The following is a 24,335-nucleotide window of genomic DNA, read 5'->3' as shown; positions in this document are numbered from 1 at the left end:
GACAGCGTTGCGCTTACACCTGCAAGGTTGGAAGGGATTTGCTGAATCACAGGAACCAGCCTAGGATTAAACATTTAGTGGGAAACCGAGGTTATTTGAATTATTGGCATGGCCTGGTGAATTTCAGAAAAGGCAATTACTGGGATAAAAGAGAGAAAATTTTGTAGACAATCTATAAATTTGTTGCTCCGTATAAAAGAGGTTTACAAAGGACTTGCTTATATTCTGCAGCGGTGTGTAGCTGAGACCCAGATTTGGCGTAGCATCACTTCAACCTGAGACGAGGTGAGACATCAGCAGTAACAGCCTTGGAATCTATGGACGAGAGGCTCTAGCAGCAAACTTCAGGCTGGAAATAAAGAGCTTTAAAGCGCATACGGCACAAAATAGGCTCCCTCCCTTTCCACCTTCTGCTCCTTGCGGCTTTTTTCATGTGATTTTCCCGCACATACCCCCCAATACCTGGGATATGTCCCCCTCGTGAGAGAGTGAATGGAAGCATGAGCACACTCCCAGAAATGCAGCGGTCAAGGAGTGCACCTGTAAATTTATCGGATCCAAATGTTGCTCATAAACTTTGGCAGGGACTTCTTTCTGGATTTTAAGGGTGCTGCTGTGCAGTGTTTTGTTCAGCTCTGAAATGGCCGGGTTTTTTCTTGTTGCGCTCCAAACCAGAACTGGCTGAAAAGGGTCCTAAAAGAAATAAATCAGAAATTTAGGATTGTTTCTTCCCAGCTAGATTTAAATGGCTGATTTATTTTTTTCCCCCAAGAAAATACGAGATTTATTTCCAGTGACAGGATTCAAAACGCAACGTCATTTTAATTTGTTGTGCATTTTTCTGTGAGGGATGAGAAAAGATCACAAGACTCGTATCCATCCTGACCTCCAAATGTCAAGTCTCTGGAACAAGCTGCTTCCAACGGAGGTACAAGGCAAGCAGTTCTTGTAAAAATAAATCAATAAAATACCACCCCCAAAATTTAGAGAAAAGTGGTCAGGTACAAAGTGCCTTTTGGATGATTGGGATCCATTAATGGATGGCGTATGGCATCGAGAGGAGATGGGGAAGATAATTAATTACGCAGTTAGGAACTATCTGTCCACTTCGGAAACACAGGACTTTTAATAACAAATTCCAGGAGTAGAAAATATTCACTTTGTACCTTAATTCATCATCAGCTTAAAATTTGTCTGAGGTTTATGAGCCTGATCCAAGTTTTGGACAGATCTGGGCTGAGTTTCAAGGGAGCTGCAGGAGTTTCATGACATTGGCCGGGGCTGTGAAAGGCTCCTATGGAACAGGGGAGAAGGGACCGGTCGATGTAAAGCGGACAAAGTGCTACAGAGGTGCCTCTTTTGTAGAGACTCCCATGGTTTTTGATGATTTCAGGCCAAAACAATGCAGAACTGGGCAAATTTGTCACGTCTCCAGCCCCTCACTCTGGAGAGTGTAAATCAAGGTGAAATAAAAACACATTGTGTTTTTTCTCCCCCAAAACAAGGTGATGGGTGGGATTCAATTAATCAGCATATAATATTAATCACTTTCTATACAGTTATGTTAAAGGCTTCCTGTGTCTATAAGATGGTTTTTTTTGTTGTTGTTTATTTAACTCCTTTGTGTGTTGAACATGCTGATTGCTTTCAGATGGAAGCATTAAATGCATTTCATACATAACTTGGGGAGACGTTTGAGGTCACAGCCTCTTTCAGGTGGATGCATTGGCATTATTTTACACCAGGCTTTGCCTGGCCCATCCGACTCCTCAGGCACGATTTCATGCATTTAAATCTCCTATTAGTTTTGTGCTCTCAAGAAGGGGAGGGCAGCAGCCCTCAGCCCGGAGCTGCCCCGTAACCATTATTAGCAGGATGCAGCAGCTGAGCGTGAAGTCGTGCCACAGGGATAAACAACTCCAGGACCAGGCAGGGAAAAGCCAAGCGCCGGTGGCCCTCACTGAGCGCGCGTGCTCCACACAGCCACCTTCATCCTGCTGCAGCGCGTCTTCCTCCCACCACCACTGCTTCTTCCCTGGCCTCCCAGGAGGGTGGCCGACATGGCACATGGGTGGCAGGGGTGGTGGCCCCACACTATGCTTAGCAGCCCCAATGGATAAAAAAAATCCCACTTTTTTTATTAAAAAAAAGTGAATTTTTTTCCCCTCCATGTTTTCGTGTGGCTGTTGGAGTCAGAGCTCAAAAATATCAGTCAAAATTAACTTCTTCGGTGCAGGGATATTCCTTATGAAGCTGTGAAGGTAGGAATAAAACAACATGGCAGGAAAACACAGTAGTTTTAAATTTACAGCCACTAAACCTTGGCAAATTAAGCACACGGGAGGGGGGTAAGGGATTGCATTTGGGAAGTCCGAAACTGCCTGAATATTGGTGTTTCCTTTCCAGGTGCTTGTGAATAATGTGCTGCTCATGACTGGAACTGAGATGGAGAGAGGAGAGAGGTGATTTTGTGACGGTAAATACTGGTTTAAACTCACGGGTTCACACCGCAGGGTTTTTGCCGGCCGGCCCAGCAGTATGTTTTCCCACCTATATTAAGCTCTGCCGGGATGCAGCCGGTTCAAGGGCAGCGCAAGGCCCTTCGGCCAGCATTTCCTGGCCATGCGTATGATCCTCGTGGTCACTCCCCTCACGGGCACAAATTCCCTGTTTGGTTCGGAAATGCAGCATTGCGACGGCTCAGACAGCTTTAATGGCAATTTGGGAGAGGGTGTTAGCTGCTCCCTGCACCCCCCGAGGGGGTTAATCTGGGTCTTTGCTGCTCACAGCTCCATGGGTCACGCTAGGGATGCACTGCAGGATACAGGGAGATGGAGCTGTTCGATATGGACACTGGTTGTTCTTTCAGCAACGTTTATTTTGCATTTGCCTGCTTCTGCGATTGCTCTTGATGGTGCCTGTTGAGTAAAACAGTAGGGAGAATTTATTGAGTTCTTTTGGAAAAGCATTTGATACCATGCTTCCTGCTGGTTGGATTTACAGCTTGGGAGGATGCAGTGAGAGTGGGGAGCTGCTATGTGGCTTAGACATTGGGGGAGTCTCTTGGGAAAGGTGAAGGGAAACGGACGAGAGCTCTAGGCTCAGTGTTGTGTCAGCAGACACAAGAGCATCCATTTCATGTCGGGGCTGGGTTTGGCTTTGATTTGCCCCATGCAGCCCCGATGGTGTATTGCTGGCCTTGGAGAGGTTTCTCTGCCCTTGCTACCTCACCTGTATCGCACAGTTAAAGCATGTAGGAAAGCGTCAGATTTGCTTTTTGGCAAGACTTTAATTCCAGAGACTAACAGAACTTTCTGAAGAATCAGAATTATTTCTCATATTGCTTATTATCTTAGGAATCGGTAATGTCAAGTCCTGCATTTCATGTCTAAAGACATCTCCAAGTATTTGAGCTGCTGCTCTACCCTCCCTGCACCATCTCCCAAAGTATCACAGCTCTTCACCTGAGCTTTAACTCAGTCCCATGAGGGCATGTGACTTAGTTGTGTATTGGTCTCCCCATCTTATTGATGAGGAAGCTTTTTTTACACAACCTATGCCGTAAAGAACATATAAGTGCATTGACAGAAGCTGAAGGAGCTTAAGATGTCCCGTGTGGATCATGGACCTTGGTGGTGACTGCCTGTGGTTTCTAGGTCACTCAGATATCCCCCTTTGCCAGGACTGGGATATTTACTTGTATAATTAAAGCGTTGTCGTGATTTGTTGGTGCTTCGTTTCCTAATATGTAGCACTTCCCAAACCTACACTAGCTTGACTTGTTCCTTGAGTTTAAGACAATTTGATGCAAGAAGATGCCAAAAATTGTAAGGAATAGACTAGAGAATGGGTTGATAGAGGAGTGCCTCAGAGGGACGCCTCTTCCAGTGGTTTCATCTATGATCATACAAGCATCAGAGTGGAGATTTCCAAGTGTGCTCCATCGCCAAGGCCATGGGGGTTAGCTGAGGTGCGTGGGAAGGTGCAGAAAGCACCTGCATGTTGAGAGAAAAGCCCAGGAACAGGGGAGGCCGAGTCCGGTGCCTGGCTAAAGCCAAGGCCATGAAGAGGCTGGTGTGGGCTCGTCAGTGCCACCTCTTGGGTGGAACGAGGCTTTCAGGAGAGTTTGTGTTCATCAGCCACCCGTTACTGGCTTCTGCTTTTGGTGAAGGGAGAAATGGGCAGTGGGGGGCTGTGGGCCAGATCTGGGTTTTGCCCGAGGCTGCAGGTACCAAGATATGGTGTATTGTCACTTGTCACCCTCCTTTGAAACACTGGATTCTGCTCGGCTTGTGGAAATTAAGCCTGATTCTGAAATACTTTGGGGGAAAAGCAAGGGGTCCAGGAGTGGCTCAGAGGGGAGAGGCTGCCCGGGGTGGGTTTGTGTTCCCCAGGGAGGGAGAGCGCAGCGGGGACGCTAAACCCGTGTGTTGGGATGCCCGCGGCCTCAGCGAAGCTCAACCTGCTGCTCCGTGGCGTGCCCTCTCACACAACCAGGAGCATGAAGTTACGAAAGGGAATGTCAGAACAATAAAGGGAAATCCTTCGCCTCCCGTACGACCCAGCCTGGGAAATTCACCGCTGCAAGAAGCTGCAGCCTCAAATGCTGCTGCTGGCGTTTTTAAAAGAGAGCAAGTTAGCTTCATAACCAACAAAAAATTTGACGTTTTCGGCAAGGACTTGATTTCGATGGGAATTAAGTTTGGGGATGTCATAATGCTCACCACGCTCATCTGGAAAGAAACTTTCCAATCTTGCGGAGCAGCCCACAACCGGCCGGGTGTTCATCCCCTTCAGAAGCTGTAGGGGCTGTGGCCAGAGGCGTGATACCGGACTCGATCGATCGATCGCTGGCTCGGTTTCCCCGTGCCTCGAAACGGAGTGCAGGAGCGTTACCGGAGCTGCCTTCCCCGTCGCTCTGTGCGGGACCCGGGCAGGGCAGGGCGAGGCGGCGTGCGGGACGCCCTTACTGCGGCTTGGGGGGATTGCTTTCGGCCCGCTCCCCCCGACCCCCACCGCGCCTGGGGCCTGGAAATTGAAACAGGGCAGCGCTGCCCCCCAAAGCAAAGCGCCTTCGTGCGGCAGCTGGTGCCGCGGGGCGATGCCCGGGGGGCGGCACTGCCGGGAGCGGGGCGGGGGGGGGTGGCCATGCCGGGAGCGGGGCCGCTGCGCGGGGCGCGGGACTTGCGCGCTGTCTCTGCATTTTAAGCGCGGTAGCGATAACGGGTATCAGAGCAGCTCCTCGGGGGCTTGCGGCTGGGGGTGGTGGGTGAGTGAGTTTCCTGCTCGCCTGGCGAGGCTGGGAGATGCATGAGGGAAAATAACGTAAAAGTGAAAACCATTAAAAAAAATTAATAATAATAACACTAATAACAACAATAATAATGCTGCATGTAGCCGGGTGAGGGAGCGGGCGGCCCGACGGCTGCGCGGGGCGGCAGGGGGCGGCCGCTCGGGGCCGGGCCGGGCCGGGGCGGGGAGGGGGGTGGGGGGGGAGGTGGCCATGGGGAGCCGGGCCGTGCCGAGCCGAGCCGCGGCTGGGTGATGTCAGGCTCGAGGAGGAGCCTCCGCCGCCTGCCCTTTTACTTTCGGGCTCCGGCACTTGGCCGCAGGCTGCTGCCGCTGCTGGCCAGCCCCCCCCCACCCCCCCCCACTCCGCTATGGGCACCCCGCACTTTTAAGCCCGGGGCGGCCGCCCTTTGCACCGCCCCGGGGTGGGGGGGGGGGCACGGTGAATTAATTAAAAAAAAAAAAATCGCTATTTACGTGGTTATTCATTGCCCCGCTCCGGGCATGTGAACAACCACCCCCCCTCCCCAGCCACCCCCCCCACCCCCTCCCCAGCCACCCCCAGCGCCATGCCGGCACCCTGCACCCTGCTACTGCTGCTGGGGCTGATCCCGGCGACCGGGTCGCTGCCCCTCGCTTCCCCACGGCGTTTTCTTCCTCCTCTTTCTCCGTCCCGAAGCCGTCTCGGCCGCCTTTCCTCGCCTCCCGCCGCGGGACACGCCGGCAACCCGGGTGAGTTTCCCCGCTTTGCCGTGGGGACGGGATTCGGTCGTGGCAGCGATCACGGGGTGGCGGGGAGGGTTGCTGAGCATCCCGGCATCACCCAGAGCTGCTTCTGCTTCGAAATGCAACCGCCCTCCCCCCGCCAAATCCCTCTCCCTTTTTAACCTTGCCCAGCCCGTCGTGATCCAAGCGCTTCCACGGGTGAAGGTTTGGGCTGGGAATCGCGGGTGGGAAACCATAACTGCATCGTAGTTGTGTGGTCCGAGTTGAAACTTGACGGAGGAATTTAAGGAAGGCTCTGGTGGGTACCAAGGGGCAGAGCCAATGTGTGTCTGCACACCAAAATGCTGGCCGGGTGGGAAATCAGTGGCTCCCGTAGGTAGTCTTCAGGGTTTCAGTTACCTACTGCTCATCTCCAGTTGTGCCCTCTCCTTACCTGAAGTGCTGACCCACGTCCAGGTGTGGGGACAGATGCCATCAGCTCTCTATAAATACCTTCTCTCTCTGTGTCACCTACTGACTGTCGGATTAGTCATGTAGCAAGTCACATTTTTCCTTGCGTGCCGCATGTATGGGGTCGTTATCAGGAGCAATGACTAGTTTGGTGCTTTACAAATGACGCTGAGTTTGGTTTCAGCACAGAATAAACCATATTTTTCCCAGAACAAGCAGAGCTCGTTTCAAGTGTCACCCAGTAAACTGGTTCACTGACTTGCTGAAGACGACACATAGCTCTAAGGATGACTAATTCTCCATGAGTTTAGAAAGTGCTCGGTGTCTGCGGGTGGTATAAGGAGATACAATCTGTCAGATGAGTCCAAATAGGTTTGAAGATTGATCGCCTGCCTGAGCTGGACCATCAAACTTTATCTTTTAGTTTCTGCTATGGAGACAATATCATGCTTTAGTACTCAGGGTTAAGGTTACTTTCACAGAGCTGTACAATTTCAGGAAATGTGACAAAACTACATTTATAACATTTTAGTTTCCTTCACAAAGAGCATGCGTTGTAAGAGGTATCCATGCTAAACAAAATGTATAGCTGGGGATATCGTCTGGAATGCATCCTTCGGTGGATCAGAAAGCTCCTAACAGTGTTTGTGTGAGAGCAGCCTGGTGACTAGGATACTGCACTGAAATTGAGGAAGTTTGGGTCCGTTCCCGGTTCAGCCAGCTCTTTGTGCCACTTCAAGCGTCACTTTGTGCTCCACACTGGGAGTGAAGAACGCTCCCTTACCTGCCATCAACCTCGTGAAGATAAAATCTGCAACTTGCCAGCAAAGTACTCACTTATTATTTGATGGGAGCTGCACAAATTCCTGGTGGACAGAAAAAACTCTTTAATTTCATCTTGCCTTTCGATCTGGCATCTTTTCCTGTGACCTTGATGACTCCTGAGAGTCAGCAGAGGAATGCGTTTCCTTTGTTAAGAGTCTGAAAAGCTCAAACTATCTGTCCCCATGCTAGAAAAGCCATTTGTCTGGCTACCAGCCTCTGGCCGCCCAGCTCCGCAGTGGAGGCTTTGCTCTGTGCAGCCCGTGCTCGGCAGCTACAGGTGCTCGTGAATCATGTCAACCCCATCCAGAAGGAATGGGACGCATCGTGAAGGAGTGATAAATAGCCTGGCAGTAGCTCGCTCCCCACCAAACGGCATCATGAATTACGCTGGGTCCTGACAGCCGCGATTCACTCGCTGTTAGCTACAGCTCCATGCTTGTCAGTCAAGGGGATTGTTTGGTGGTAGGAGAGCGGGCTGATGGCATCTCCTGCATCGCTCCCAGGTTGAGCTGTAGGCGCTTGAGAAATCCCTCGACTGTCTCACCGCCGTTCCTGCCCCTCCGAGGTGTTTTCCACCTTCAAAAGCACTCATTTGATGTGGGGAGGGGGGTGTTTCTTGTGAACTCGTCGCCCCAGCACTATGGGGAAACGAAGATTACATCTGCGTGCGAAATGAGCCTGAGGTTGGGCGGCAAAGGCCCGTTGTCGGGCAGGGCTTAGCGAGCAGATGGTAAGGTGGTGGGTGCAGAAACGGGGCTGCTGAGTCTCTCACAAAGCGTGGGGCGAGGGAACGGGTGGGAGTCAGGCTGCCCTGTGGAGCCTCACCGCCCTCCCTGGCCTGCCCGCGCCTTGGACCGCGTCTGCCGCCCCTCCCTGCCAAACCCACTGGGCCCTTGTCTGCTGAAGAAATAAGGACAGATGGCTTTCGCAGGTTGTTTCAAGTACAGGCTGAATCCGGGGAGAGGAACGTAGGGAAAAAAATAGGTACAAGAAAGCTGGTGACAGTGGAGTTGAAGCATCATCAAAACCCTTTGTGAAATTCCTCCTGGCAGCTGTTTGGTGCCCAACAAGTCAAAGGGCACCATCATCCGCCAGCCCGGGTCAGGCGGGGGTTCGGTTACAAGCTCTGTCCTCCTGCAGGTCTCCTTATTTCAAGTTTCCCATCTGTAGAATGGGAATAATTCCAGCGATGCCACAGGGACAGCAGAGGCGGCTCTGAGCCCCTGACAAAGCCACTATGGTTGGGATCTCCCCCTGGTGCTGCAATATCCCTTTTCCCTTTATTTCTGTCCTGCCACGCCACCCGGCACAGCGCGGGGCTGCCGGCAACACGCTTGCCCTGGGAAGTTGATCCGCTTTTCTGCCATCTGTGTCCGGCCTTCCGTCCTTTCTCCCTCTCTCCCGTGCCAGCTGCCGCCTTTCTTTGCAGCTTCCCCGGTGGGAGCCCTGGAAATAAGGTGTGAAATCACCCGAGAAGGAATCAGCTTAGCTTGCAGTACAGATTGAGGCTGGCTGCTAGGAGAAACTTCCCAACCCTCTTAGAGGGGCAGAACAATCTGTGTTTATTCATTTGTTTGTTTGTTTGTTTTTTTAACTTTCTGTGTTTGAAACTTTCCGTGTGAGGCAGAATCAAATTTAGGAGCAAGGGAAGAAGACGAGGAGGAGGATGTCCATTTGCGCAAAAGTATGGTGTTGCCTCCAGACCTGCCTCAAATTTCACAGTGGGTTTTTTGTGGCTGCCGGGGGCAAAAGCCTGGCTCTCCGTGCAGAAAGATGTAAGGTGCTGCTGTTTAGCTTTGATAGGATTTCAGGTGACGGTGGGTGGTGCGGGAAGAATTGGCATGGGAACAAGGAAAGGTCACCTCCTGCCCCTCCGTGTTGCTATCAAAAGACCTGTAGGCTGCAGGGTTTTCCTGTCTCGGGCATCTTCGCTGCTGTAAGTGTGCTGTGAGCGTGGAGTCCCTGGAGTTGTATAGATTCAGCTCTGCTCCTTTGGGGTGTATAAGTAAAAACAAAAAAGAGAAAAGGAGAGAAAAAAAGGAGTGTTTCAGGAAAGGAGGGAGATGAGAGATCTGCTTCCCTGCACATTCCCCATCCCCTGAAGGTAATGAGAGTCACGCACTGACCAACTGGGTTCACGTCAGTCTGTAAAAGCAGTTTGCATGGTATTTTGGTAGTAAATGAATATGATCCACGAGATAATCGTGTCACCCGACTGACAGGGAGCACTTAGTGGTGCGTATTGATTTACACCTCCGTGTGCAGGGAGGGCGAGTGCTGAGCTGTGACCGGGGCGCAGCGGGGAGGGGGACCGCTGCTGCCCACAGAGCTCGTTATTGGGCTCTCCACAGAGTTTCGTTTCCCCGTAGCGAACCGTCCGAGCCAGCCCGTGCCCGCTCAGCGGGCGTTTGCGGCGCGCTCTGCTCCGGCAGCCGTCGCCACTTCAGAGGGATGATTTAATTTGCTTTAATTGTCTCTTGTGGCTGGGAAGATGAGGGAGACAGGTGGTTGCTGCCGTGTCTGCGGGGGCTGATGCCAGCCTTGCTGGTGCGGGGGGTGCCTTCCAGGAATATTATTATATATTATATTATTATTATTATTCTGGGAATAGTATGCCTCAGGGATTATTATTTTCAGTATCAAAAGTTGAAGATAATGATGAGTTTAGAGGAGCGTGGGGTTTCTACTCATCGTGGTCGCTCTGTGGGACATCTCACTACCTTGACCTGCTGTTACAGATCCCAATTTTCGGGCTGGCAGTCAGAAATCCTCCATGATTGAGCTCCCAAGCTGTTCTGCACGCTGCCTTCATCCTCCCCATCCCGTTCACCTGTGGGGTGCGTGTCACAGCAGCTGAGCCCGTGCAGAGGCCAATGGCTCCATCACCGTCGCATCTCCAGGAGATGGCAGAGGATTGTGGTCATTTAGCAGAGGGGGTGTGAGGCCCAGAGAGGACACTGTGTAGTACCAGGCTGGAAAGGCAGCTGATCTTGGTGTTGTTGCAAGTGGCGTGGACGCTGTGTGGTACCGGCCTGGGCTCCGAGGCTGGGCACGGCTGCTGTGGAAGCTGCTGCTGGCCCTGCTCGCTGCTCGGACCACGCTGTGCAGAAGCGGACTGAGACCTCGGTAGCATCAGTCTGGTCATGCCAGAGGGGTTGGACTAGATGACCTTTAAAAGATCCCTTCCAACCCAACCTATGCTATGATTCTCTGAAGGTTTTATTTATGAAGCGTTCATCCAAGCTGATAAAAAAAAAAGCACAGAATAAGGAACTGTTTCAATTAACAAGTTAATCAAGCCAGTAAAACCTGTCAGTGTAGCAATAGTGTTTCAGTGCTGTGCTGTAGAGACTAAGGCACCACCGAAGCCTGTGGCTCTTCTGGAGTCGCTGCTGGAATGACTTGTTGGCCGGTGCTGTCGGTTCCCCATCGATGGCAGCTGTGTGCCATTCCCAAACTAAGGATAGGTACGGAGCAGTAAGACTCAGCTATAGCTGAGCCTGCTGCCTTATTGCAGCCTCCTAAATAAACCAGGGAAACGATCCGAAGCTGGATGGACCATAGATAGCCAGTGTAAACCCTCCTCTCCGGCTTTGCTTCCCCACGTAGTTTCAAGAGAGTTCCTGGGATATGGGGAGTGAAGAGGGTCTGGGTGAGTCTGTGTGTCTCTGTGCAGATGACCAGCACTGTTCACGCTTGGGCTGTTCTAGTCGGACATGCACAAAGCTCCTCTGGAAAGAGGCATGGCCAGATCCTGGCACCCGTTGTGGTGTCTTTCTGCTGTTGCAATGGTGCAAAGGAGCTTTTAGGGCAGCTGGACCAGCCGAAGGGTCAGAAGGTGCTCCAAGTGAATTAAAGGTTGGTCGTTCGTAATATTCCCCTGATAATGTCCGATGCAAAATTCATAGTCTGTAACTTATGAGCAAGCTTGTCACAAGGCCTTAACACCCCAACCACAGGCCCTGTTATTTACATTTGATTGAAGATGTAGGTCATACGATATGTTTTTTCTCTTTCCTGATTGACTGAGCATAAAAGGCAGAATCCAATTTTCAGTGGCAGTAGACCTGATTACAAATTCAAATTTTTATTTCTCTGAGCAGTTTTGCAACATTTGCATTGTAATTCGCTGTTTCCATAAATATTAGAGGTTCCTTTGCAGGGATATTCGTCTAGAGCAGATGCAAGTGGGCTACGAGCACAGGCTCAGTGAAAGAATGAAGTCTGTGGATGCCTATCAGGAAAAAATGGTTTTGTCACATCTGGCCACCCTTCCCTCTCACCCTTTTCTGCATGCGTAGAGCTGATGTGTGTACACCCATCGCTATATATTTTTAATGCCCAGGCGTTATACCATAACATCCTGCTGCTTCAGCAAGGGGCATGGTTCTCCTTATGGCTCTTTAATTATGCAGAGAGGTCGCGTTCATCCTTTCAGGCTGAAATCATCCGTGTCTGAGGACAAGGAGAGAACTTTCCCACCCAAAAGGGAAATGATGTTGCATTACTGAGCGACCAGCCCAAGAAATAATATAATCTTAGAAAAATGCAGTTCCCTCGAGTAAAGGAAGCTCTGTAAACTTCAGCTCCTCCGAGCTGTTAGTGTAGCTGTTGCCTGCATTATGGTAATGCTGCTGTCAAACCCAGTCTACTGACGTGCCCAGGGGAGAACAGGGGAAAAAGGGAGTAAGAACCAGTTCCTGCTTAAAATGAGGACCTCTTGTAGAATCTGAATGCTGTGAGGTTTATAACGCAGATTTTAGGATTGTGGGTCACATCCTTTCTTTGTTGTTACTTTGCTTTTTGTCTCAGCTGGGTGCTGGATGGGGTTGATGGTCACCTCTGGTCTTGAAGAGCCTGGAGAAGGGGCAGGCAGAGCCAGGGTGAGCAGAGGGATCAGCTGGAGGAAGATGAAACTGCTGCCAGGTTTCCACTGATTGGAGTGCAGGGGTCAAAAGTCTGATTGTGCAAAATGCGGGGAGAAAGAGGCTCATTTGTAGAGCTGCCAGGGTTTGGGCAAACCCACGCGAGGGAAAGACACGTGATAAAGTTGCTCTGTGAGCAGAACCTGTGGTTTGCTCTCTTCTGCTCACCGCGGGGTGGGTGGTGTTAGCGGCTGCCATGGTTTGTTCTGGGCTCCATGGGTGGCGAGTGTGTATGAGTCCCACGGCCAGGACATGAACTGAACTGCAGGGACCCTCCTTGGGCTGGGTGGAGCAGTTCTCCAAGCCAGACACTCACTGGAGTCTTCTCGAGCAAAGCACCCATCTTCATGAAATCTGTAGGAATTCACTGTCCTGGAGGTCTCTGCCTCCCAGGCTCATTTGTTTCAAAGTACTGGGGGAGATAGATGGGAGGAGAAGCCTGTGTAGTCTCAGGAGCTTCATCTCTTCAGAAACCAGTATAAAATGTACGAGATAGATAAAAAATATCTTTTCAAAAGTGCCTGAAATGCAAAAAAAAAAAAACCCACACCTCTTTCCTCTAAGCAAGGCACTTATAGGAAATATCCTACAAGCTGTTGCTGCTCCTGTGCTGCTGCCCCAGTCTCTCCTGTGGCTTTGGATGAAGGTATTCCCTGTTGTCAATCCTCCGCGCAGGCAGGGCTGTTGCGGAGGGTTTTATCTGCTTCTGCATCCACTGTGCCTTTCACTGTCCACTGTTTGAGAAATAGTTGTGCAGTTGGTTACTTAAGCATCTCCCGGGCTGCAGTCAGCATCTCAGCTGTGGGCGAGGGAGCACTGCTGCCAAAAGTCAGGATCTGTGTTGAGAGCCTCCCAAGATTTGGCTGGTTCTCCTTAAAACCCCAACTCCTGGAGTTGTCGTTACAGGAGAATCGCTTAGAGGGGGAGAAAAAGAGCTTCTGGCTATTGAAGTGGTAGATAAAAAAAACCCTGAAAACATGAGCTGCAAATCCAGGAGACACGCAAGAAGTCCAGGTTGGCTGTATTTAAAAATATCAGTCCTTCAAAGCTGATCTCCAGAGGCTTTTGAGTCTGGACGGAGGGGCTTTCAGACACTCCTGCTTGGCAGGACTCTGCCTGCATGTCTGCAGGAGAAGTGCAGATGAAGCTCAACCATCTTAATCATCCTGCTCTGCTAGGAAAAGAGAGGTGCTGGGCAATCCGTCAGGAAAGTCGGGTGCAAACCCGGTGGTTTTCTGTCCAGCTCTCCAAATACCTTGTGCAAGCTCCTGGACCTTGGCAAATTGAATCTCCACTGGGAGAAGCAAGCTCCATCTGCCTTTTCATTCTTTGCAGGGACGTGAAGCTAGGAGGACATTTAAAACTGCCTTCGCAGCATCGCAGCTGTAATCTGGACAGTTGAAGCTGTTTGGAGGTGACCGTGTCACTTGCAATGTATCCAGATGCTGCAGGTCCTTCCTCTGGCCCTTTGCTTGAGCACCCGTCTTGGGCTACCAAATCAGTACTTGCAAAAATCGCCGTGACCTTTGTGGTTCTTTCACCAAGGCAAACGCGGAGATGTTTGAGAGACCTTTTGCACGGTGTTTAGATGGCAATGAGGATCTTGCAGCTGAAGTTTGGGAGAAAATGCCCTTTTCTTTTTAACTCTGAGCTAATTTAGCATTGGGATGAAATCAGCTGGGAAAGGACTGAGGAGGAGTCTTAAATAGTCTGATAGATGGTTAACTGGGCTTGGTTGATGGTTGTCCCGGGGGTGCAGACCAGGCTGCATCTCCCAGAGGCTGTCGTCTTGCACATACATTCAAGGTGTTTTTCTCAGCGTTTTTCAGCCTGCTGTGATGGCAGAGGTTTTAAAGGCCGTTACAGGAATCAGTCTGACCTCTCGCCTCTATAACAGAGCAGACATCGTTGTCGTTTCTGCTACCAGAACCACCCTCGGTGATCTCCAGACTGTAGAAAAAACTGTGCTGGAGTTTTGGGCTGATGGACAGGCTCCTTTGGGTTGACAGTAGCGAAGGAGGGCTCTTTTTCTCCTGAAGAGCATGCTCAATGGCACTTCTGCATCTGCAGTGACAAGAGGAATTTGGATCTATAGAGCACAATTACCCACGTCACTGTGTGTTAGGATGCTGACGTTAACACCCTTCCTCTTGTGGAAAATCTCTTAAGCCCTGAGGACTGGTGTGAAACATCACGCTCTGTTGAACTTCACTGAAGCAGGGATGAATCACACAAAGTTAAAGATTTGGCTTCAATATATTATCGGAAAGATACCTTCTGTGGTAGCCTAGTAGTGGGGTACTGCAACCCACCCAGGGTGGCAGGACCTCTCTTGAGGGGAGGAGTATGCGTAAGTTGAGAGGTGGAGGTTGGAGTTTGGACATTCGAGGGGGTTTTGGCTTGGTTTTGTTTTTTGACTGCTCTATAAAAGCAAAAGGCAGGTATGGAAGGGGTCTCAAGATACATCCCAAGGGATCTCAAGACATCTCCCCTTGCAGGATCACCCCAGAAGGTGTGTTTATCTAACACATTTTTAAAAATTTACCACAGAGAAAGGTTTCACAGCTTCTCTGAATAGCTGTCCGCTATATCTGTGCCAGTACAGGTAAGAAAACACTTCTTTATCAGGGAAACTGTAGCAGCTGGTAGTTAAAACTGGCAAAGAAAGATGTTCCATACCAGTGGTGTCCATGTTTGACCCTGCATAACTTGTAAGATCTCATGAACTGATGAGTGAAGGTAATTTAGCAATCTGGGGAGGTAATGCAAAAGGTAACCCCGTGTATTGAACTAATCTCTTCTCCTGTGATGGGAATGAATTTCCAGGAGTAGAAACGTCAGCGAACCAACCGCACATGATTTGCTTTCCTTGTCAATTGGAATCAAGGACCCTGATTGTGGAGCATAATACTGCTCTTGTAATTCAGCCTTTATCTTTGTGCTGGAGCTGGGTATAATTGTGTCTGTGTCTGGAGGGACAAGGAGAAGGGTTTCAGTAGCTGGTGCTCACAAAGACATCTTTAGAAAGCTCCTTACCCCTGGTACAAGCCTGGAAGAGCTCAAAGGAAAATACCCCTGAGTGGCTTTAGGCATTTGAACAGTCATCATTGTTTGATTCGGATTCGGTTACAGGACTAACATCTAAATGTTAATTCTTTTTAGGACATTATCAGCTCTTTCAGCAAATACAGAATGGGGCTGCAGTGTGAGACTGGCAGCCAACCCTGCAGATAAAAGCCCTTTGAAAGGATGTTTCTTAGGAGGGAAACTTGATCAGAGAGTGCAGAATAATCATGAAGACGGTCTTTTCTGAGGGACGTGGAGCAAATATGAAGCATGAAGAAAGCCAAATGAGGACCAGGAGGCTTCTGACCTGGGGAACGGAGTACCAGCAATTTCATGGCCTCTGAGAATGGTCCATACCATGCTGACAGGAATCCTCATAATCCTTTCTTGCAAATTGCTGGTATGCTTCGAGATTGTACAGTGCTGGGTAAGCCATGTCATCTGCTGGGTTAAGACCAAAGTTGATGGTCACTTGATGGCAAGGCCGTTGATGTGAGGTGGCTTTGTTCTGGGTAATATCATAGAATCATAGAATGGTTTGGGTTGGAAGGGACCTCAAAGATCATCTAGTCCCAACCCCACTGCCATGGACAAGGACACCTTCCAATAGACCAGGTTACTCAAAGCCTCATCCAACCTGGCCTTGAACACTTCCAGGGATGGGGCATCCACCGCTCCTCTGGGCAACCTGTTCTAGTGCTTCACCACCCTCAGAGGAAAGAATTTCTTCCGTAGATCTAATCAAAATCTCCCCTCTTTCAGTTTAAAGCCATTTCCCCTTGTCCTATCACTACACACGCTTGTAAAAAGTCCCTCTCCAGCTTTCTTGTAGACCCCCTTTAAGTACTGGAAGGCTGCTAGAAGGTCTGCCCGGAGCCTTCTTTTCTCCAGGCTGAACAACCCCAACTCTCTCAGCCTGTCTTCATAGGAGAGGTGCTTCAGCCCTCGGATCATCTTTGTGGCCCTCTGGACCCCCTCCAACAGCTCCATGTCCTTCTTGTGTTTGGGACCCCAGAGCTGAACACAGCACTGCAGGGTGCTGTGGGTCACTGTGTGGGTTTGGGTGCAGATTTCTGACCTTTTGATCCTCTGTGCTGTCTGGCTCAGCACACAGTGCCTGTAGGCACCAAGGTAGGCTGTGACCTGACCACGAGTCCCGTGAGTCCTCAGTGACAGCTTGGAGGGCAAGACCCAATCCTGCCCTTCTCCATCACCCGTTTCCACTGCTGGCCGCAGAGCAGAGACCTGCATGCAGCCTGACGAAGGCACCTTGTTTTCAGTCTCCCCGAAACACGTGCAGAAAGGTGCTGGAAATGGGTAAATCCCTTCCCTTCCAGTTCTCAGAACGGAAACACGTGACTGCGGAGGCAGTGGGAAAGCAGTGGGCAGCAGCGGGAGGGCTGCTTGCTCCAGCCATCCCAGGGCACGCTGCTTCTCCACGGTAGGGGTGACCGGTTGATGGGTGCCGGCCAGGAGGGACCTGGCTCATCCTCTGGAAGAAGAAGGTCCGACGCCATCCTGAGCCCTGCCACCGCCGCTTCCGGCTGCAGATCGGTGCAATGTCATCTAGGAAATGCGATTTAGATCATCATCCTTTCGCAGCAGATGGGGGAAGGGAGGTGGGGGCCCTTATCTCTTCTGGGGATTAATTTCTCTTTAAGCTACTTTATTTTTTTTTTGCCTGTTTGCTTTTTTTTTCTCCATCCCCTCCCAAGTCTCACCGTCCCTTGTGGGAAGAGTAGGAGCCACGAGAGCATCTGTGGTTCCCACTGCCACGACACCGTGGCCTGCATCCTACCTTCAGCTGGAAGGCAAGAGCTGGGTGTACAGTTTGGGTTGCTGTCAGTTTTCCCATGGGATAGGACTGTATTTTGCTAATCTACATGGAGGGAAGAATCCAGTGAGCCTTGTATCTGTGTGTCACCAAACTGCATCCACCCCTTGGTGGCCCTTGTGATCCTCCTGCATCTGAAAGGGTCCTTCATCCCTCTTGTCCCCACCACATCCTTGAGAAGTTGCTCAGTTCCCAGGTTGGTCATCATCTGTGATGTGGCCACTGGCCAGCACAGCTCTTCGGCATGTGCTTTAAGCACGGAGAATAGTTCCCTGGGGAGCTCTTCTTAAGTGTGTTGCTGGAGTGAGGCTCTGGTCAAGATACCCGGACTAAAGCCCACCCTACGGCAGTGGGCAGCATCACTCAGCCCTCAGGGACCCGTGGAGGCTCTCGACTGCTCCTGGCATGGCCTCTCAGCGTGGCAGCACCCTTTTTCTTACTCTTTCCTCCATCTTCCTGGTATTTATTGTCCCCTCCTGGCTGTGGCAAGCAGCTCCTGGGCTCAGACCAGTTTGGAGCAGAGACTTGGGGTTTTGTTTCTAGAGTCTGACATGAAAATACTGCCTTATTTTCCCCTGGGTCTGCAAAGGGCCGGAGTCCTCGGCTGCTGGAGTGGACGGCTCCTACCACTGGTATGCTTCACACCGCCAGGCATCGCTTTTTGATGTGCGTTGAGGTTTTGTGCAGGAAAACCTGTGCATCAGCTTGTAGTTCTTGTCGTTTTAAGCACAATCCTAAATAATCACAAATACCAATAGGTTGTTTTCTTTTTCCCTGCAAAATCCATTTAAGTCAAATACTAGTCACAGAGCTTATATTGGGAGTAAATGAGCTCCACAGAATGACTTTGGTTATACATGAGGTCAGACAGAATGAGCTAATGCTCCCTTCTGGCCTTGAAATTAAACTTTTCAGAAAGCAAAATTTCGTCCTGCAGCTTCTCAGCTACGAGCACCTTTCCTTAGGCAGGACCTGAGCCCCGGGGCCGCGCAGCGCCTGCGTCTTCTGAGGCTCCTCACCCCTTCGCGCCCAAATACAGCCCTGCCTGGGGGCAGTTCTCTCATATCACCAGTGTAAATGAGCGCGGGCAGCTGCTGGGAGCGTGCAATGATGCGAGAAAGTCACGCGATGGGTTGTGACGCCCTGGTTAGCGTGCAGAGGGTAATGGATCTCTCCATAGCAGCAGCGGGCTGACTTGAGGGGTTGGAACTAGATGATCTTTAAGGTCCCTTCCAACCCAAACCATTCTATGATTCTGTAACTTCCCTGGAAATATCTCCCCATGTGAGATTTTTGCCAATTGTGAACCTTGCAGATAAATTCCAGGTTTCTGGAATTACTCGTGTGAGAACTCTGGAGAAAGGTCCGTGTTAGAAAGAGAGTCGCATGCTTACAAAAGCCAGCAGCGGCATCGTCCTGCTCTCTCCAGCCCTGTTTCTTTCCACCTAACCAGCACTGTACACACTGCCATGGCTTTTCTCCTTTTTTTTTTTTTTTTCCCCTTTCTTTTTTGCAGCCAGGATGTTTTTTCTTGCCTTTTTATTGTTCCAGTGACCTAGCAACTCTACTTTGGTGGAGCCCTGCCAGGAGACTTCCTCCCTGAGCCGTCTGACAGTCTCCAGCAGCACTGCCCTCGGATGGGAGCACAAGTTAAATGACACCGGGCTGGATCCCTGCACGGCTTTCGCTCTGCCCTGGCCAGTGCTGGCGAGGGTACTGCTGCCTTCCTGCTAAGCAAAGCCTCCAGGGGACTTCAAAAACCCTGGAAAGAGGAAGGAGAAGCGCTGCAAGGGTGATATTTTCTGTAACGTTTCTGCAGGATGTTACAGAAAAGCCTGGAGGGTTTTAGAGGTGAATTAGGTGGTGCTGGGATTTAGCACTCAGGATCCGTGAGCGGGCAGGGTGGTTGGAGGCATTTCAGCATCACAGGGCAGAGAGAGAGGGGACGGAGAGGACGTGCAAGTTCTCAGAGAGCTGTGCCACTCGGGAGATTTCTTTCGGCTTATTTTTATTAATATGAATTGAAAATCGGGAGAAAGAAATCCCTTTGGTAAGCGGTCCCGGGGCTCGGCAGCTGGTGCTGGGGCAGAGCTGCCTTGGCATCCCTGGGGCTGTGGGGGCTTTTCCCACCTTAAGACTGGGAGACAATGCCAGAGGGGACGTTTCTGAAATAGAAAATAAATGAGCTGGCAAGCAAGCAAATATGGCTCATTCGGGCTTTCTGCTTGGGAAAGGCAGCAGGGACATGGGTGCCAGGGCCCTGTGGGGTGCCTCTGGGGCTGGAGGCTCGGTCCCCTCTTCACTGGCTGGCTGGCTGGATTGGGATTTCACTGGAGCCTTGGCATGGTTATGGGGTTTTTTTAGGAGTATAGGTAGTCATGGGCCAGCTTATCCCTGTTGGAAGTGGACTTGTATTTGAATGTGTTTTCCAAAGACTTGACAATAAAATAGAATTTTTTTTATTTTTTTTAGTTCAGTTGCCAAAAGTTAAAAACTAAAGCTTAGGGACATAGGTTTAAGGTGCTGCTCTGAGCCCTGGGCTGGTGGTTTTCAGGCAGCATGGATCTGTGCGGTCCCAGGGGTCTGTGGATTGAACCCAAACTGTCCAAGAAAGATGAGTAAGAAGCTCAGGATTTCATAGGCTTGAGCTGGGGATCCGGGAGCCTGCACCTCCCTAGGGAAATGTTTAGGACACCAAAATTAAGAGGCTGGAAACCACTGGATAAGTGGGACAATAGCCTGTCCCTGCACGGCACAGGTTTCATCCCTGGTTGCAGGTGGGCCGTACGCAGGCATCCCATGCTTTTGGAAATGACCACAGGTTTCTGTGTGCTCTTTATTTTGGAGAACCTGTTTCTCTGCTTTAGAGTACTGCTCTTAAGAGCAATAATTGGGTCCTTTTTTTTCTTATGGCATCTCCGAACATCAGGCTCTGGGATCACGAACGCGCCGCAAATGAAAAAGAGTAGGAAGCAAAAATGGCCTTTAGCATCCTCCGTGGTTTGACGGGTCCCGGAGGGGAAGCGATGTGGAAGTGCAGTCTGTTTTTGTCTTGTAAAGCAGCACTGCAAGCAAAGTGCCACGGCCCAGCACAGGAGGGACTGAGGACGATGCTGATGTCCCCAGCCCCGTGGGTTTCCATCACCCGTAGCGGCTGGGTAGGCATTGGCCACACAGACCTTGGTGCTCAGAGCTTGCAGGGTCTGCTGCTGGCATGAAGCCCCCATCACCTTTCTCGAGCTGACATGTTAAAGCTCCAGCCACCTTTGGTGGCTGCATAAATCCTTTGTATTATGGCTAAAATGATTTAACGTCCTGTGAATTGCTGTCCTGCTCCACTGGGCACCCGCTGGGGAGAGGATGAGGAGCACGAGGACCGGAGCAAGGCACTGCCCGGGAATGCGTCTATAGGGCCCCCATCCAAACTGAGCCCTGTGCAGGGTGGTAGGCACCGGCAGGGCTCCTGCACCTCTTCTCTTCCCCACCCGCCCTCCCTCACCACCTTTCTTTATCCAGCCTGAATAATTCCTTTTGTTAATGTCAAAAGAATTAGCAAAAAGGAGCAACTGCATGTGGTTAAAAACCTCTCGCGTTTTTCCCGTGCTTAGCGCACACGAGGGACCTTCCCCCAGCAATATTATCAGCATGTTTACGCTGAACTGGCCTGTCTCAAGTATGAAATTTTTTTTTTTTAAGCTCCATTTCGCCCCCCCCCGTCCTCCCCTCCCCGTCCTCCCCCCACCTCGAACTGCTTCTTTCAGGACAAGAACAAGGAAGGAAATTGAAAATCCCAGCGAGCCCTGGACGGTCCAGATTTAGGGCTGTAGCTTTTGTTCACACAAACTCACTTGGCTCCTAACTGGCCTCCACCCATGATCCCGACATCCGCAGCAGCCGTTCAAAACACAGCGCAGAGCCCGGCCCCGGCGGCGACCGGCAGCCACCCGTGCCACCAGCTACGGGGCCGGCAGCCCCAGCTTTGCTCCCTGCTTCTTCTCCCTTCAGCCTGCCTTTCTTCCTAAACTTTTCCTACAGTCGGCGAGGAGTTTTCTAAGTTGAGATGAGTTTTTGGTGGTTTTTTTTTTTTTCCCCTCTGTGAGCCTCGGATGATGTTAAGATTATGCAACGTTAACAGATGTGGGCTTTATAATTATAGCTGCCTGTCCTCGGGAGGAGCCTGCTTTAGCTTCTTGCGCATTCAGCTCTGCATGGGATGCTCCAGGGTGGCCCTAGCCCTGGCAAAACAGCCACTGCATGGGCGGCCGTACTGGGAAGAGTCCCCCAGGAATCGCCACCCTCCCAAGGTGGGACTGCTCTGGACAGCCCAGCAACCGCTCTTGCTTTCCTCGGGTACAAATACAGATTCAATTTGCGCTCCCCACTCCAGGGAGTATTTTTCAGCCCTTTGAGAAGAAAAATCCCTTCCTGCAGGAAAGCAGCGGGGCTGGGATAGCTCACAGTGGGCCTTGGCTGGCTGCGATGCTCCTGCTGAATGTTGTCGGCGGGGATCCTGCTCCCATGGCGTTAGCAGGATACATCCCTCCTCACTCCCTGCCCTAAAATGTCCATGAGAGATTGCAACCACATCTGAAAACTTACAGTATTGTGGTTTTTGGTGTTGTGCTGTCCCATGGTTGAGGCTCGAGCATCACCATGACGTTGCCCTGCCAGCAGCCACCCCCTGGCCGGAGTGATGCCCATGCTGCACCTGGGGATGGAGACGGAAAATCACCGATCCGAAGGGGGTTTTTCAGAAGTCTCACAAGGTAGACATCCAGCCAGGCTGCCAGGGGCAAACCCAAAGCCTTGAGAAATCAGCTGGAACTCGATCTGTTTGTCCTGGCCGCGTTCTAACTCCGCTCCCAGCAAGCCACGGACTTGTTATGCTTGTGAAGAAAAAGTAACTCCGAGGGTCGACCTGTCTGGTGAACATCACTGCAAGTTTTAACTGGGAAGGAAAACACCGTTTCGGCAGGTGGCAGGAGGGTTTTGTGCTGGAAGTCAAATAATTCTCTTGGTGGCTGCGGACGCACGGAGTTAAGCCATGGAAAGCAGTTGGCAGCTTAGGATGTGATGAAATTGTTAGTGACAAATTGGTACCTGAGCTAAAGGGCCGCTCTGTTTTAAGCCTTTAATGCATCAGGGGAGGCCAGATGGTCCCGCATGTATTTTTTTGAAGAAGTTTGCATCTGGCCCGTCTGCTCCAGCGATGGGTCATCTTTGAAGGCTGATATCTGCAGGCAAGTCAAAGAAGAGATTGCGGTTGTCTCGCACTTCTGGCAGGCTTGATGGTTCTGTGATGAGCTGAGATTTCACACCTGTTTTGTTGAGGAGCCTGATTTTTTTGCGTTTCCTTACTACGTTCCATGGGTTGGATTTTCCAGCGCGGCTCATGCTCTGCACAGACAAAACTGGGAGGCTGAGCCTATGCTGGCACAAGGTTTTCCTCCCTGCACCGGGGCCTGGTGTTCCTTGCAGGGCAGAATTAAAGATGCCAGATAACTCTAAGACACTCGTGTAAATAATACCTTCTTATTCAGCCCATCCTCTCCCTGGCTGTGCTCAAAGCCAGCTTTGCCGGCACCCATGATAAGGGGAAGGGTTTTGCTTCGATTTATCCCCAGCAGCTCTGCAGAGCCAAAAGATGACGGAGAGAACTCTGGGGTGGATCCTTAGGGTGAACAACAACCAGACAAGCAACCAGCAGCATTTTACTTTCAAACTGGTTGCCGTTCACTCGAGGGTCATAGCTGAAGGTGCTGCCTGCTGGCATTTCCAGGGTTATTTTTAAGAAGTGGCAATTGATGGCCTGTGCCATCTATATATATATATCACCCACTATATATTTCAGCGTGCCTGGCTGGAGGGCTTGTTGACAAATGACTTGGCAACCTGGGAAAGCGAATTTCCCTCTGTCTCTTCTCAGCCCCTAAGGGTTTCTTTAAGCAACTGCTGTTTTGCCTCTCCTGCACAGCAAAGCCGGCTGCTGGGCAGGGTGAGCACAGCTGCAAGCTTTTAGTGCGGGGGGAGCGGAGGGAAATGCCGCCCTCCAGCACACCCAAATTTTTCAGCATCAGGGCTGCTATAAATGGATCCATGGGCTACAATTACAGGCTGGGTGTTGGCTTGCAAATGAGCATCGTGAGCATCCTCTGCGACTTCATGTCCCTCCATCCAAGGGGTGACAATGAGCAGCTCATTACATGGGACCAGAGTTGACTCCGAACGGCAGCGGCTGCTCGGCATGCCAGGCAAGGTGGGCATCACGGCCACGGCAAAGGCTGTTGGTAACGGCACCTGAGGGACTCAGCTCTTGGCTCCTTGGGTCTTGTGGTGTTCAGAGCCCCGGGATGAAATGCAGACTGTACTACCTACGTCTCTCTTTTTTTTTTTTCTTGGTGAGTTCCCACTGAAGCTATTGTAGATGGAGAGAAGAGATGGCTCCCAAAATTGCCACCTCTGGCGTGGCAGGTCCAGCAACCCTGAAGGAGACAGGCAAGGCAAGGAGGAGTAGGTGTCCCATGGGGCTTTTCTCTGAGGCTCAGCTTTCTTACAGAAAGTGCTTAGAGGCCAAGGACAGATGTGCAAAGCTTAACCTTCAACTTCAGAGCTTCTGGGCAGAGGCTGGATCATGCCTTTAGCTGCTGCCTGTGTATCGTTCCAGCCCTGTTTTGAGATGCTGTGTGTGTCACAGGCTGGGCATGTCCCGTAGCCTGGTGGATCTTTGAGCTGCAAAGTAGGGAGAGTTCCTCTTCCTATATGACTTTTCTCAGTTTCTTGAGAAGCTTCAGACCCTGCCACCCTAAATTGCAGTTTCTTTAGCCAGGCTCCCACTCTGCCAGCTAAACAACTGGAGCAAGCTATGGGCTATTCCAGCCCAGAGATTGAGTTTTGGTTGTAAGGAACATGGGCAGAACTGGAGTCTGGCTGTTTCAGATGACACAGCTGTGATTTGGAGTTGCTTTAACGTATTGTGGACTTGGAAGAGCAACTGAGGCTGCAGTGCCAGCCAAGCCTCAGGGCTGTAAAGTAGGGCAGGGACAGGCACTGCTAATTTTCACATGAGCGATGTGCAGGGAGATCCTTTCGCAGCCGTGGCTGGTACCACAGCTGGAAACCTTGATTGCCCCGGAACATCTCACTGGAACTGCTCATGGCAGCTGTCAGTAGATGCTCTGCTCCAGACAGTATCAGGCTGGATGGCAGATCCAAGGCTGAAG

The 24,335-nt window shown here is 51.0% G+C and overlaps 1 protein-coding gene across 1 annotated transcript in view; it reads left to right on the top strand.

Annotated features, from left to right (window-relative positions):
- Positions 1 to 5,858: 5,858 nt before the first annotated feature.
- The window catches only part of HEG1 (heart development protein with EGF like domains 1), a 51,602-nt gene continuing 33,125 nt past the window's right edge, over positions 5,859 to 24,335 (top strand). The window contains exon 1 of the mRNA XM_086615773.1: positions 5,859 to 6,021. Coding sequence (XP_086471899.1) covers positions 5,859 to 6,021 — 163 coding nt within the window. The remainder of the gene's footprint in view (positions 6,022 to 24,335) is intronic.

Source organism: Tauraco erythrolophus, chromosome 8 (assembly GCF_009769465.1).
Source record: "Tauraco erythrolophus isolate bTauEry1 chromosome 8, bTauEry1.pri, whole genome shotgun sequence".
Taxonomy (NCBI): domain Eukaryota; kingdom Metazoa; phylum Chordata; class Aves; order Musophagiformes; family Musophagidae; genus Tauraco; species Tauraco erythrolophus.
The sequence above is the reverse complement of the archived record's forward strand: the minus strand, read 5'-3'. Positions and strand labels throughout refer to the sequence as shown.